The sequence below is a fragment of the Sphaeroforma arctica genome (assembly GCF_001186125.1).
Source record: "Sphaeroforma arctica JP610 unplaced genomic scaffold supercont1.653, whole genome shotgun sequence".
NCBI lineage: Eukaryota > Ichthyosporea > Ichthyophonida > Sphaeroforma > Sphaeroforma arctica.
Genome location: NW_014039905.1, coordinates 18,346 through 34,859, shown reverse-complemented (window position 1 = coordinate 34,859; position 16,514 = coordinate 18,346). Strand labels below are relative to the sequence as shown.

At 38.4% G+C, this 16,514-nt stretch overlaps 2 protein-coding genes across 2 annotated transcripts; one reads left to right on the top strand and one right to left on the bottom strand.

The window, feature by feature from the left end:
• Positions 1-4,964: 4,964 nt before the first annotated feature.
• SARC_07854 (hypothetical protein) lies at positions 4,965-10,341 on the bottom strand (the record flags this gene model as incomplete). Its single annotated transcript, XM_014298190.1, has 4 exons — positions 4,965-5,559; positions 6,155-6,297; positions 7,165-8,091; positions 10,189-10,341. 4 exons carry the CDS (start codon positions 10,339-10,341, stop codon positions 4,989-4,991), a joined length of 1,794 nt encoding a protein of 597 aa, XP_014153665.1. The 3' UTR covers positions 4,965-4,988.
• Positions 10,342-10,968: 627 nt separating this feature from the next.
• Positions 10,969-15,269, top strand: SARC_07853 (40S ribosomal protein S3-B). Its single transcript, XM_014298189.1, has 5 exons — positions 10,969-11,110; positions 11,695-11,850; positions 13,154-13,270; positions 13,923-14,204; positions 14,513-15,269. Exons 1-5 carry the CDS (start codon positions 11,081-11,083, stop codon positions 14,684-14,686), a joined length of 759 nt encoding a protein of 252 aa, XP_014153664.1. The 5' UTR covers positions 10,969-11,080; the 3' UTR covers positions 14,687-15,269.
• Positions 15,270-16,514: the final 1,245 nt, after the last annotated feature.

Sequence of the window (16,514 nt, the reverse complement as noted above, 5' to 3'; positions counted from 1 at the left end):
ATCAAGGGTTGAATGCTAAAGGCTGAAGACTAAAGTCTGACGGCAAGGTTGAATGCTGAAGCTCTGGATTGTAAAAATGTTGAATCTGTAGATGGATGAGGCGAAAAAAAAAAAACGTTGAACGAAATATATGAACCAAAAACGTTGATGTATAGAAATGCCTCGATAAAATTTGTCGAAAACGTTCACGTGTTGGAACTGTTGACCCGATAGAATTTGCCGTAAACGTTGACTTTTATGAAGAGTAGACGATCCTCTGTACAGTGACAGGCATCACAACAGGCGAGGATAAACTTCTGTACGGGGACAGGCATCTCAATTTCGCAGGAAAAAATTACTCATGAATACAATGACTTCAGTGCATAACAGATACTAAATCATGACATAAAGTATTTGCGCTTGGTACTTAGGTTTTATAAGTAAGCGAGGAAGATAGTATTCATTTCGAATTCATGGTCAGTGAGGTAAAATCCTGTAAAAAGATTAGTACTTTCACAAGGATTTTCCGGATTTTACCATATATACAGAGAGTGAGTCTGAGAAGTCAGATTTCGACATGATCAAAGCCATCTGATTCAAATCATGCGGTCGACAGATTCTGGAGGACAAATCAGATCAAATAAAGGTCGATAAATTAGCATCGACACCAAGTTTTTATTTCAAAATGGTAACGATCGTGTACAAAATCGTCGTTCTTCGCAAGGTTGCTATCTGGTAGAAACTGCCGGATGAGCTCATCCACTGTAATCTATAATAAGAGTTGTTCTTGACATGAAAATATTTCATATAAGTTGTTAGAAATTTGCTGAATCCATCTTTGATAGAAATTCCACAGTTTCCATTTTTGAATATAAAATGTGTTTACATTAATTTAATAAATGCTGGGATGTCAGTATACGAGCTATCAACAATTAGAGAAAAAATGGGATTGCAACTTGTAATTCACCAACTAAAGGAACAGTACAATTCGAATTAATGCATGTCTCTCTATGTACGTATGACAATGTTGATAGCACAACAAGGCTAAGAATCCCTGCTCGATTAGTATTATTGCCTGAACTTTGAAAACGAATCGATTGTCCGCGAGTCGAGTTTGTATAACTGAAAGTAGTTACACTCTTGCCGTCGAGTTAATTCATCGTTATATTCGCTACTGTACCAAATTCTGAAAGTCGGCCTGCAAATAAATAGTTCGCACAATGAAAATAGAAGTTAAGACAAGAACAAAAGACAAACTTTGTTCCCAGATGATGAAACAATAGTTATTTGCTATTTATTTTGAGGAATGTCTCAGTGTGCCAATACGGTTGAAAATTTGGGTAATAAATACTTCAATATTTTACCCTAGCTAGATAGACGTAAATATGCATGTTGTTGGTTATTACGCGCAAATCTTAGAACGGAAACGAATATTAAGTTCGATTACATAGCTGTGTTTTGTCACTCACACGAGAGGCTGTAAATGATACTTTGGAGGTATGAAATGGAGTTACTAGCTGGTTGAAACCGAATATTTCGTGATTTTCATAGTTTTTAAACACAACGACATCAGGTATTGCTTTCCGCCAAACTATTTCGTTATTAAATATTCGATTCAGGCGACTACTACACGCCCAAATCGTAAACTGCCAACAACATGTGTTTATTTACAAAAGTAAAAGCAAAATTGAATATTTCAGAATTTCTGCACCTTGAGGTGTATCATTGTACTCAGTGAGTTATAAAAACCCATATATTACACCGATATTCGAGTGCAAAACCAATTGTTACATAATCGTGATTTACCTAACGGTGATATTGATACTCAAAAACTGAATCCAGTTCAGAAGGGTTTTCATGGTTTTCTCACATGCTCCAATAAAAGGTGCATATCCAGATTTGTGGCGAGTTAATTGTATATCTAATACGCAACGTAGCCAATCATGATACTCAGTGAAAGAGTCACATTAAGATCAAGTTTGCTTTATCTGTGTAAATTTTCAGTAGCGTATGCCGATTGAAGTTTGTCCCTGGAGACAACTCGTTGTGGTGACAGTTCAGATTAAGCAAAACATTGCTATATTTGAAGTCAAATTCTGTTGCAGCCCACTATAGGGCCCAGGCTGCTAGAAATTTTGTCTTACTGAGTCATCATGCGTTATAATCTCTCTTTCATCTATATTAGAGTGTCAGGCTGCTAGAAATTTTGTCTTACAGAGTAATCATGCGTTGTAATTCTCTTCCATCTATATTGGCGTGTTGCACGTGTATTGAGGCATCTCGAGGAAGAAGAAAAAAAAGCGTTTTTGGTAGACAGCGGGAAAGAAGCAAACAATTATGTACACATGCTACAATTTCGTTGGGATATATATTTATATATTTTTCTTCGTTTCGGGATCCTAGTTTTCTGTTCATTTATGATTCTTATACAACAACTCACTTTGTACGTTTTTCGGTATGTTCCTTACATAATTTGATGGTAGGCGGCATTACAACTCTACTGTTATGAGCATCTATATGCTTGTCTTTCTCATGTGGCTGTTTTCGACTGTGATATGGATTGTAAAAAGTGTTCGCCGAAATTTTTATGTCCTACAGTACATTCCACGTGCAGACGAAATGTCGGCTTCGTAAAAACTTCAAATAGAATCGAAGAAAAGTCACACAAAACAAGAGCGCAATCATTTGTACAGTTGAAAAGTACCACAGCGGATGGCTGTAACTATCCTATAACTGACGCACTGTGTGATAATTGCTTCGGACCGTAACGTTGACATGAAAGCTGATGGAGAAATGTCAAATTAATGTTTTGCTGAATGTCGGGATAGTACCTGGATATAGCACAGCTTAACAATTCGAAGTGGGCATGTGTATGTACTTCGAAGCAAACATTTATCAATGTAGTTTTCTCTAAAAATGTAAACGGGAATTGCAGGAGATACTTATCGATAAGGGAAACCAGTATCAACTTCAAATTTGACGATGAACGTCACTATGCGCATCACTCCAACTAAGTACATTTTAAAATATTTTATACCGATCCAATGTTTAAAATCAATATTTACTTTACAGTTCAATCAGTATCGCAGATTATTAAAAAATCATTGCGCAACGGTGAATTGTGGGCGTGCACCAACGTTCATATGTAGTAAAAAAGATGTAGTATAAAAATAGAATGACAATCGATAGGCCAGGACGACGCGACGTGGTGTTTGAGTCACTTTCCCCACTCCCGACAATCATCTAGTGAATTGACATGAGTAGTACTATGTATTATTTATTAAAAGATGGAAGAGATATAGTAAGATATATATATACCCTGTTTACAGATAGCTATACACCTCTCTAAACCCGAGGTGTTTTCTATACTAAATATTAAATGAAGGGGAACATCATTGTTTGCTATGTAAAACGAGTACAGATTCATCATGTGGATGGCGAAGATGGGGGCATAGAATGCTACCGGTCAAGTGTGATCGTGTCGCTCAACTGCGAAGCTCAGGGTTCAGGAAAAACCATCTTTATATTTATATTTATATAGACAGTTGGAATTATCAGCGCCATTTCAGGTACAGAACACAACGAGCTATGATTGGGTTGAACAGTGATGGAGAACAAAATTCATACTAGAATTTTCTCGTCAAGTATAGCAGCTAATTCCACACTCGAGCGGCACCTGCTGCAATCGATCACACTGTTCCTGTTCACAAACAAGCATGAATAATAGTGCATATGTACGCAACTTCGATGAAGACAGTTCATTACAATGAGAGTTCATCTTGTACTTCCAATCCCAATCAAAGCAGGAATGCTGGCAAAATGTTATTGCACCTAACTGAAGACGATTGCTCTATGATCAATGTGATAAATTGGTCTGAAAAACCAACTATATAGTATCATGCGAGTACACGATTCTAACCCTGACGAGTCTCCAGAACAGACGAAGACGAGCTGTATTGGTCACGCCTTACCCTTCCTCATGAGGTGGTTATTGATTCGAAAACTGCATTATTAATTGAGATGTTTTTTTATTTCTTTAGTGTACGTACATAGGGATAGTCATACTTTTTCAAGATGGCAGTAGTATACATTCTTATTAACCGATGAGAACGCTTGATTATTGACTATTAGCGTGAGACAGGTAGTTTTATATCCAGTCTGGTTGGTAGTCGTCCTTTGCTGGCCGGTACGGACCATTTCCACCCAATTTTTAGGGCCACTCGGATATTCAAGGTGACAATTTTGTCCTAGTTTGGACAGCTGTCCAATATTCAGTTTGGCAGGCGTTCTGAACTCCGGTCTGCAGGAGTTTGCGACACTCGTGGAAAGTAGTGGTAGTGCGACGTCATTGTTAGTCCAATACGCTTAAAGGATACTGTGTAAGCGACGAATGCCGGTTATTATGCAGATGTGACGAAAGGGTTTCGATCAGACAAAATTATTCCTTTGCGTACAATGATTTGGTATCACACCGGTTTCGAAGTAGATAGATAAGCGCTGACAAGTACTGCACCTTTCTAGTATAAAATGACTATATTTTAGAAAGTAGGTTGCTCACGACCAGAAAACGACTTAGAAAGAACTCGTTGACTCCTTCCATTTTCATTCAGTATACTAGCTACGAGTATTACACCATCGTTCTAAAAACGTATATTGCCGCATTCATCGGCACGTTGGTCAGAATTATCTAAGCTTTAGACCTCACACTTTGAAACTGGGATGGAACTAAATAGTACCGCGTGCGGAACACATATTGTCCGCATTATAGTACTATACGACGATAATCACGTGGACACCCCTTGTAAGTAGGCATCAATTTTCAAATAATTGCAAATATAAAACAGTTACATAGAAATCGAGCATATGTAGTTTCAAGCTAATATTCCTCAATCAAGCAGACGGTCAGTCATTGTACGAAATGTAAAATAAACTTCTTATATATAGAAGTCCTAGTAAACTGCATTTGTCCACCCAGCCGAAATTTACCTTTTTATATTTTATTTAAAAAATTACGTTTGATTCACTTCTATATTCTCAATATTTTGTCTACTCTCAGATTTTTTGATCGTTTCACCCTCTTTGTTACTCTCAGCGACCTCTACGTTTGCCACATCTTCCGTATTGGCAACAGCTGGGTTCTGTCCAAATTCACTATCCGTTCCAGCTACTCCAACTAATCCATCGTCCTTGTCCCCTGTGTTCTCAACAGTCTTCTCGGCGACCTCTACGTTTACCACATCTTCCGTATTGGCAACAGCTGGGTTCTGTTCAGATTCACTATCCGTTCCAGCTACTCCCACTAACCCATTGTCCTTGTTCCCTGTGTTCCCACCAGTCTTCCTGCGCAAACACATCCACAAGGTCTCCATCTGTGACACATCTGCATCGCCGCCCTCTTCTTCGTCCGTTTCTACAGGCACAGCCTTTTTCGAGGGCAAATGCCAACTCATGTCCGCGTTTATTTGCATGCGGAACGAGTATGTGGTCGGCTTAACTATAATCATTTCCCTGGGCTCGAGTGGCTCCCGTTTGATAAAGTCAAATTTGATAGCGTGTCGCTCCTTCCAGATTTTAAACGCTCTGCAGCCACGCGAGTATAAACAAAAAAAATCAAATCAAAAACTTTTGAGCATGTGTATGTTTGAGGCTATTTTCTGCTCGGTGTCAATTAGATCCGAATAGGCCACCAATCAAATGGTGTACAAAGTTGAGCCGCCAACCCTGCACTCCATAGGTCAAATCCGGAGACCGAAGGCAATTGAAGGGGTGAAGATGGGTTAGAAACTCGACCACACTCCTGCGTTTGGATAAGACCGTCATAAACAAGCTTTCCGATTGTTTTCGATAGTGCGTGCGTCATAGGTGATTTGTCTGGGGAATACTAGCCAAGTTGACTGGCTGCTATACTTGTCTCATTAGTTGTGATGCACATGTTAAACCCGGTATCGAAATGTAGACTTTGATGTCAAGTATATACAGATGCTAGATACTTCATCTGCTTAAGTTTCTGCATATAGGTTAGCCACGCAACTTGTTGTCCATAACATAAAATATAATGTCATAAATATAAATATAAATACATATATATATACATATACACACACGCACATATATACCACATAAACACATGAACGTACGTAGGAGTATAAACGCATGTCTTAGACACGTAGCTCACCTGTGCTCGGAAAGGTTGAAATTGTGATCGCGCATCTCGTCGTTACTAACGAAGTCGCCGCCAGGCCCCAATCCCAAAGCAGCATATATCCAGTACCAGTCATCGTTGTTTCCAGAATTGCACGTGTACAGCATGTCTTTCTCCTAGAGTGTGGTTGTTTGTATTGGTGAAAGTGAGTTAGTAAGCCGAATGTAGGTACGTGCGTGTGCGTTTTGATGTACATGCTTCCCTGGCCAGTGAAGCCGTATCCATATGCAATTCAAATATAAGTTTAACATACACCAGTGCACAACTACACATGAGTAGCTCTATTTGCGTACCCATACATAGTGATGCGTGTGCTATTGCTCAGGGCTCATTTAGCAGGTATGCATTCATCTCAAATTCATCATAAGCAAACGATCGTTTGCGTACATGCATATTCATGGACATGTACAACTCTGAGAGATTCAATCATTTAACAAGTTCATACGCGCGTGCAATAAAAAAAACACCTATACGCATATATGCCCAACAACCTTTGCTTATGGCGTGGTTTGGAACAATTTCCCACGACATGCATCCGATGTACAACCGAACGCCCAATTCGAGTTATTGTTGCACATGATAGCACACATTTGAAAACGCATGTAAGGACATACGCACATCTGAATAGCCACAGCCCACAAAGTAGCATGTATCCATTGCGGCCGCAAAACAGACACGCCCGAATGACGGTACAAAAGCAACCTCACAGGTTCTAGCTCATCCCAGCCCAATCAGAACTAAGTGGACAACAGTATATACACGGTCTCTGACAAGAGTTCAGGGACCTATTCGGAGTGGTCTAGTCCACATGCGTACACGTATACACATATACGAACGGGTTTATACCTATACCGGGACGAGCTGGTCCTCAACTACTGCAATACTTTTTTTTTGCGTTCTTCATACTGACACCTATCTGTACTCACCCTCGTTCCAGAGAAAACTACCCACACCAAACGCACAACATAGATCGTACCACTTACCTTCCACACATTCCCGATATCCGTATTCTCGCCGATGAAATCCGGCAGCAGGTGCCTGTGGTGCAGTATCAGCAACACCCGCCGGCCCTCCTGCTCCAGATGACTGACAAGGCGTTGCACCTGTTTGTAGTCAATTCGTGTCGGCACATTGCCGTTGCCGTTCTTCTTCCAGAACCCCACATTGGCCCCGTCAATAACGGTATCAAATCGGGACTTATTCTCCTCAAACCACGCAGTAAACAGCTTCCAATCCCGCGCACGGTCGGCATCCTTGACCACCAAGCCCTCCATCCGAGCCATCAGCGTGCTTATATCCTCCGGCGTGGGATCGACGCTTCTCAGTACACACGCGCACGCCCCACACCCCCCCTCGGGCGATACAGACACCGCGGTGTCCCACGTGTGCGTGTCACGGTAGCGTTTCTGCATTAGCCCCCACGTTTCCTTAGACGGGCTGAACTCGTCTTCCATCAGCTCACGCACCAGCGCGTCAAACTCATCGATCTCGTCCCGCTTTAGAGCCAGCGTCAATAGCGGAAGATAGTCCACCTCCGCCAGGACTTTGAACTTATTGCGGATCAGGCTCAGCACCTCGTAGGCCCGTTGCTTGTTGCCCACCTCACAGTAGCCACGCATGAGCGCACTGTGCGTGCGCAGCTTAAAGTGCACGCTGCGCTCACGCATGGTCTCCAGCACCTGCTCAGCCTCGACTATCTGCCGGGCGGCACACAAGGCACGCAGCAGTAACGTATACGACGCCTCTTTAATTGTACATCCCCGGTCTTGCATGCTCTTGAATAGCCGCAGGGCTAGCTGGGGCCGGGTGTCTGTGGGCACTACCATGCTGCCACCGGTTAGCACGTAGAGTAGTTGATTGTGGTAGCCGCTCTCCATCTCGATCTTGCCGTCGAAGAAAGCCTCGCATATCTGCAGGCAGGCGGTGATGCAGCATTGAGAGATGACTCATTGGGGTGGGTTGCATACTTTCACACTCTAGCTCGCCCGTTGTAAAGGCTAATATGTGTGTCTGCATCCTTCATTGTATGAACTAATACAACATTATATAAACTAATACATCATTACATGAACTAATAGATCATTATATGAACTAATACAACATTATATGAATTGATACATCACTATATGAACTAATAGATCATTATATGAACTAATAGGTCATTAAATGAATTGATACATCATTATATAAAATAATACATCATTATACGAACTAATACATCGATATATGAGCTAATACATACAGCCAATATGATTAGCGACAGGTAGCACAGGCTCTGTCGTTAAGTATTGGCTTCGAGAGACGTGACTTGGAATGTTGCTATGGAGGCCCGCCATGATGCGGAAATATTAAACCGAGTGTAAGCAGACCATGGACACACACTACGGGAAACTTTTAAGACGATTATAATGCAGGCAATATATATGTATATTTGATCGTACTGTTATCCTTCATTAATATTATATATATATATATTATAGTTTTTCAAACAAGAACAGCTTGCACACAACCAAATATTTCATTTAACACTCGAGATTGTATGCTGGCGCGGATCTTTTTAGATTTACACAGGTACACATGGAAGGCGTTGTACATACACGTAAAAGATGTCAAATTCTTACAAAACCAAATCCCCCCCCAAAATACAGACCAAGAAAATGCTGACTGCACCCACAAAACCACACACACAAGCTTGATGTGATTCAAACACATGGCCATCCCACATAACGGCGTGTGAGTATTTCTATATAACAACACAAGCACATATGTCCACAGCAAGTTAAACGTATACGGTTCAAAATAACCAAAACCCTTCAATACATACGAAACTACAAACACATTTTGAATGCACACCAGAAAGGTAGTACAAACAAGTAATTGACCAGACATAGAATCTATGTATATCTGTAACGCAGCATCTTCATATGTATACAAACGCGGCAGTTCACAACATCATGCATAACGTTACGTATGCAAGGATATACGTAGAAAAAATTGAGTGACATTCAACAACAGATACATACATATATACAAATATATTCACAAATAGGTAAATATATGTGTATATATATCCATAAAATTATGAACACAGACGCACACAAATATTATATATATATATATTACGTGTTTATACATACGGGCATGTAGAAAGAAATGGCTATATTGGATATAAACAAATATACGCTGAAGAATATACATACGCATAAGGACACAGTCACACAAACATACGAACACAGACGTCCAGACACACATATATATAACTATAATTAAAATCATAATTATATATATATATATATATAGATATACGTATATACATACACACACACATACATATGTGCGACTATATGAATATATACATACATATACACCCATATCCATATACATTAACATATATATATATATACACATAAATATATACACACACACACACATACATACATACGTACATACACACACACATATATATATACATACATACGTACATACATACATACATACATTATATATATATACATATATATATACACAGATATACATTTATGTATATATGTATGTGTATATAGAGCCATGCCTAAATTATACAGGTCTATATCTATAGTATATATATACTCAGGCACATATATATCATAGATAAATATGTATCATATACACATATATAGACATATACACGGAGACACACACACACACACATTTATATATTAATGAATATAAATATATACATATTTGCATACATAAGATATACACATATACACATAAACGCAAACACAAACACAGCACAAACACACACATTCACACATGCTTACATAAATTCATACATATATAAATTCATACATACATAAATACATACATACATAAATTCATACATACATAAATACATACACTTGTATATACACACACGCACACACACAATATACATATACACTTATATAATAATGATAATAATAATAATAATAATAATAATAATAACAATAATAATTATGTGTGTTGTACGTCTGCACATGGCATACCTCGGTTGCCTCTGCGAGGTTCTGTTCCTTGCAGCATTTGACCACTCTCCCTCGTAATGCAGCTTGCTCTGGGCTGAGTTTCTGTTTCTTCTTCTTCCCTTGTGAGTCTATAAAAGTTGCTTGACGCTTTTGAGCGCCGGTATTTTCTGTCATCGTTCACTTCGCACTGAGGTTGTTACCAAGTATATAACAGTTGGGGAGATAATCTGAGTATAGGCTGGTAAATACTATGTATGATACGATAGGCAGCGAGGTTATTTAGCACTAGATATACTGAGTGTACATATATTTGCAACTACCTTCGTTTACACTGGTCCGATGTATATCGTATAGTATACATAAAAGCCGGTATATATTAACGTATCTCCACAGCACTCTACTTTATTAGAGTAGGGGCCATAAATGAAAAAGTGAAGTATTTCATATAAAATGATAAGCGTAGAACAACGTGATGGCTTTTCCAGGGTTATGTTACAATGGGAACCCTACATTTGCTATTGAAAAAACCTGGTTGTTGCTAAGTAATCTGGGCCGCTTTAAAAACCAAACGAGATATCGCCAATTCGATAAAAACGTACCAATTTCTGCATGAGATGTACCATATAGTGCCATCCATTCTGAAAACGTAAAATACGGGTTATGTAGTGTGCATATATAGTATTATTTGGTTTTTCCACTACAATCAACCGTACAGCACATGGAGTGGTGGAGTACCTACAACTGAGCCAAAGCCAAAACCCAACGCCCTGGGACAAGCGTGCGTTTGTCCGAAGTGATCTGAGTGAATGGTGGGTGTGCAAATGCCAAATAACCTGGTCACCTAAAAAGAAACGAGTATAGCAGAGTTTAAATCCTTTTTCACGTAGTCTCGTATCAATCACCGATTAGCAACATGGCTGCACCCGTTAGTAAGATCCGTAAGGTGTGTACTATGTCCCAAATATAACCACGGAAACATACGCCTTAGAGTAGACCCAAATCACGCTTGCGTTAATATTTATCAAATTGACGTCTTATTTGGGCATCCTGATGCTCTGTCTGTCGATTACAGTCGAGATATGGACTGGAGGGCGGGAAGAGATGCATACATACAATATGCAAGACTGAAAATCTTCAATGATCTATAGATATAGAATTCAATTCAACATATCACCCACGCCGATACGATAAGAGAATCACAATGAAAGCAATTGTTCGGAGATACCAACACCTTTTGGAAAACGCAGCAGTAAATCATTCAAACACCACAATCGAGTGTGTATGTTAAAATATAACGTTAGCTGGCGTAGGGAACATACAAGACGTCATGGATTTTAGACATACATGAAACACACGGACGTTTGCATGGACGCGTAATATACAAGCGATCCTTATGTAATATTGAAATTGTGTATTTAGCCATATACTGGCCATGCACCTTACATTGTATATACTATTTTACTTTTTGCACATAATACTTAATCTACATATCATACACTTCATTACATGCCATCTTAAACTATATAGTTCGTCGCGGATGGTGTGTTCTACGCCGAGTTAAACGAGATGCTCACACGTGAGTTGTCTGAGGACGGTTACTCTGGAGTTGAGGTGCGTGTCACCCCCTCCAAGACTGAGGTCATCATCCGTGCCACCCGCACCCAGAACGTTCTAGGAGAGAAGGTATGTGATATATACGTACGTGTCATGTACTATATTTGGTACATTTCTGATTAATTCATGCCTGTTTGTGTACCCGCGACTTAGATCCGTGATGCAAAACAGCAGTACTATCAAGATGAGAGACTTTATTGTTCTTGTTGGTAAGCTATAGTGTGGCGAGATGAATACTTCGCTCTGGCGCTAGTCCATGATTGCTCAGTTGAACCTAGAATAATATATGTATACATATGTCCATATATATATGCATATATATTTTCATATATATATATATATACATATACATATATACATATATACATATATACATATATGTATATGTATATACACATACATATACATATACATACGTACAAACATACACACACATATATATATAGTATTATACTATATATATATATACATTTATTTTGTAAATTTATATAAATATATACATACACATATTTTGTATATAAATATATATATAAATATATATATTCAAACACACACACACACACGCACATATAGCAATATATATAGAAATATATATACATATATAATATATATATATATGTTTATATTTATCTATGTATTTAAAAATTGCCATATATATGTATTCGGATATATATATATATATTCATATATATATTTATGGTATATATGTATGTATTTAAAACCGACATAAAAACTTACATTTATATATGTATTCACAAATATATATTCATATTTATATTTATAAATTAATATATCTATGTTGATTTAGAGTTAGTTTTCGATTTCGATTTAGACTTAGATTTAGATATGTACAAATACATAGTATAATAGTATACATATTTATATATATATGTATATATGTATAAAAATAAATATATGTATATATATATATAAACATAAATATAAATATAAACATTATATATGAATATAAATATAATTATAAATGTAAATATATACATTATATATATATATATAAAGATAAACATTGTATATAAATATAAATGAAATCGTTATATATATGTTTATGTATATATTGTATGATATAGGTCTCTAATCATTCGAACTGTTACTGTAAGCCTGAAAGTAAACAATCTTCTCTGACATACCAAGTAGAGAATTTTTGTAAAAGCTGGTTTTTGTTGTTTTGTTGTACTGATAGTCCGGTTGTCTACAAACAATATATGTATATATATATATACATATACATATATATATATACATATACATATATATATATATATATACATATATATGTAAATGGTGCATTACATAGTAAACCAACCAAGTATAAGTTGCATATATATCTATATCTTATCAACGCTTTATGATATAGGGACGTCGTGTACGCGAGTTGACCGCTGCCGTGCAGAAGCGTTTCGGCTTCGAGGAGGATGCCATCGCCCTTTACGCCGAGAAGGTCGACCGTCGTGGTCTGTGCGCCATCGCTCAGGTAAACATAGAGATAGTCCTTAATTTTTCTTTGTATTCATTAAAATATAACAAAATACGTATATATATAGGAACAAAGCGAAAACCGTAAAACACATTAATGTATATATGAATATATCTATTTTATATATATGTATACATACATACAAGTATAATTAGTATCTTTATTTACTTATGTATATGTATAAAAATATGTATCGATTTTTTCTATATACGTGTATAATCATATGTGTGTATGTTTTATATGTGTATATACGCGAATAGAGTATACACGCCTGTAAATATTCTAGTACATAGGTACATATTTACGTTATCTCAGAATTGTCGGCCATGTCTTATTTTGTGTGTATTCTGGGACGGACTAGTGTATATATTTCTTAGCCTCAATTGCTGTTGCTTTCGCTCAAGTCCTGTTACTGTAGAATATCTTAACGTGAATTGGTTCTTGTATGTATTACGTATAACGAGTGTGGTCGGTCGCTCATGTGGTAGTTCATCCCGCCACAGTATTTTCTAGTGTATACAAACAAACTAAGTTGCTACAGTACCTCGAGCCATCTTCCACGCTTTGACCTTCCAATAAGCCACACTCAGCACTTTCTAATCACTTCACCTGCCACACCCTCATCCCAACCCCCATCCCCATTCTACAGTGTGAGTCTCTGCGCTACAAGCTGTTGGGCGGTCTAGCCGTGCGCCGTGCGTGCTACGGAGTTCTGCGCTACATCATGGAGAGTGGTGCCAAGGGTTGTGAGGTGGTTGTGTCCGGTAAACTCCGTGCCCAGCGAGCCAAGTCCATGAAGTTCGTGGATGGCCTTATGATTCACTCCGGTCAGCCCAAGAAGACCTTTGTTGATGTCGCCGTGCGTCACGTACTGCTGCGTCAGGGTGTGCTTGGTATCAAGGTCAAGATTATGTTGCCCCACGATGCTCAGGTATGTGCGTGTTTGCGTGTGGTTGTGGGTTGCGAGACGGGTCTGGGTTCAAAGAAGTAGTTTGGGTGTGGACCTGCTAGTCATTATGTCCTAGGTAGGCGGTCTATGAACTATGCCAGACTGTGTACTATATTTATGTTCTATGACTATGTACGAATACCTAGTATCTCGATAGAGGTGGTAAATACATATCTTTATTTTTTCAAAGGGCCCATTTGTCAGAATGTTGGGTGAATTCTACATCTATACCTGTACGCTCATCATATCCCATCCCCTTTCGTCTCCCCCGTATCACCCACCCCCTACAGGGCAAGATGGGACCCAAGACCAACCTTCCCGATGTTGTAACCATTCTTGAGCCTAAGGAGGAGGCTGTCCCCAGCCAACCCACCAGCGAGCACAAAAACGTCCCCACCCCAGCACCAGAGGCCCAGGCCCCGCCCGCCGAGGAACAAGCACAGCAGGAGCCCGTTATGGCTTAAAGCACAAGTGATGAGTACTTCTGTGAGCTATTAAATAATTAAGAATATGTAATTGTGTCGTTGATGGTGGTTCTGCCTGTGTTGTGGTTTTTTAGTATGGGTGGGTGGTGTTATTTAAGGTACTGCTTTAACTATTGAGTAGGGTTGTTCTCTATTGACGGCTGTGTTCACATGCGAGTGTTGTTCATATACACCTGTACATGCACACGTACTTCAACTCGTGACAGTCTGTGGAGGTTTTGTATAAAGTGCTTATGCTTCTCATGCAGAGTTATATATATGGCTACTGTAGCGGCGTGACAAGAGCTATATTTGCTTCTATTGTATTAATAGCGCTGGATATTCGGAGTGATGACAAACTTTGCTCTGATCATATGACTTGATTTATATAGCAATGTATTCGTACTGCCTGACCGATATATCACACTGCACTGTACGCCATGTGTTTCCTAAAAACCTTATGATGGGTATGGATATGCCGTTGTGGTAGGTTGAATCCCAGAGCACACAGCAATTTGTATATGGAATAGAAAGAAGAGTAGTATCTCATGCATTAACCAATAAACGGTATTGATTCAAGCTGTTTCTTCCTTTGTATATATATCTGTCGAGTAGTACTAGTTTTGGTGTATTTACCCAATTTTAAATCTGTTTTACAAATGTATGTTAAGTCTCGTTCTAGATTAAATTGCATCTCAATCGGGTTGATGACACATTTTGCTCTGATCATATGACATGATTTATAAATAGCAATGTATTCGTACTGCCTGACCGATTGAAATGCATATTTGTATATTAGTCATATGTATATGTCCTATGTGTTTCCAACCTTCATCGTGTCTTTGTGGCATGTTCTTTATCTAATACTCGGTCGTCTGGAATGTAATCTCTGGTCTGCTGAGATGTATATAGTCGCTGGTGTGTGTTTTGGTGGGGCTATAGTACTGTTTTTAGCACCCACCTGATAAGCATCATGCATACCGTCTTGGTCGTGTCCAAGGTTGCTTCTGAGCCTCTGGAATCCGTGGCCACCGGTTGTTCGAGCGGATGTATATAGAGCACCACCTTATGTACTTGTAGTCACTCAACGGAACAAATAAATGCGTCTTCAATGCAATTCAAATGTTACAAACCACGGGGTTTTTTCGGTGTCTGATTAGGGCTGGTGTATTTTTTGGGTATTATACGCCCAATAGCTTTACTGAGTACTCTTTATGTGTCGCAATATCGCACGTGACGTGGTTGTAGGTTATGTGCTTCTTACCACCTGGATTATCAACGTATCATTTGTGGTGTACTGCGCTATTCAATGTGCTCTAGGTACAGTAGTATCGCACGACTCGATTTCCATTTCGCACAGTATATGGTGTGCAGGTCTATTCTGTTCAGGTAGTCTACTGTCGCTCTTAGTAGCAATATGCGGTCTGTCTTGAGGTTGCCTGTGATTCTACGCATAGTCTGCCTGTAACGAATGCTCGGGATTCATATTTTAGGCGTACTTTGTCACGGTAATTTGGTCGCGGTCGTGTTTACAAAGTATATTTATGGGTAGTTCTATCTTTCTATGTTTTCTCGCTCTCAGGTTTTCATGCATGCAAGGTTGAGGGTTCAGTATATGTATATATATATATATATATATATATATGTATGTATATATGTATATATGTATGTGTGTTTATATATATGTATATATGGATACGTGTTAATGTATATATATATATATGTGTATATATGTATATATGTATGTATATATGTATATATGTATATATATATATATATATATAAATGTATGTATGTATATGTAAATATATATGTATATGTAGATTAT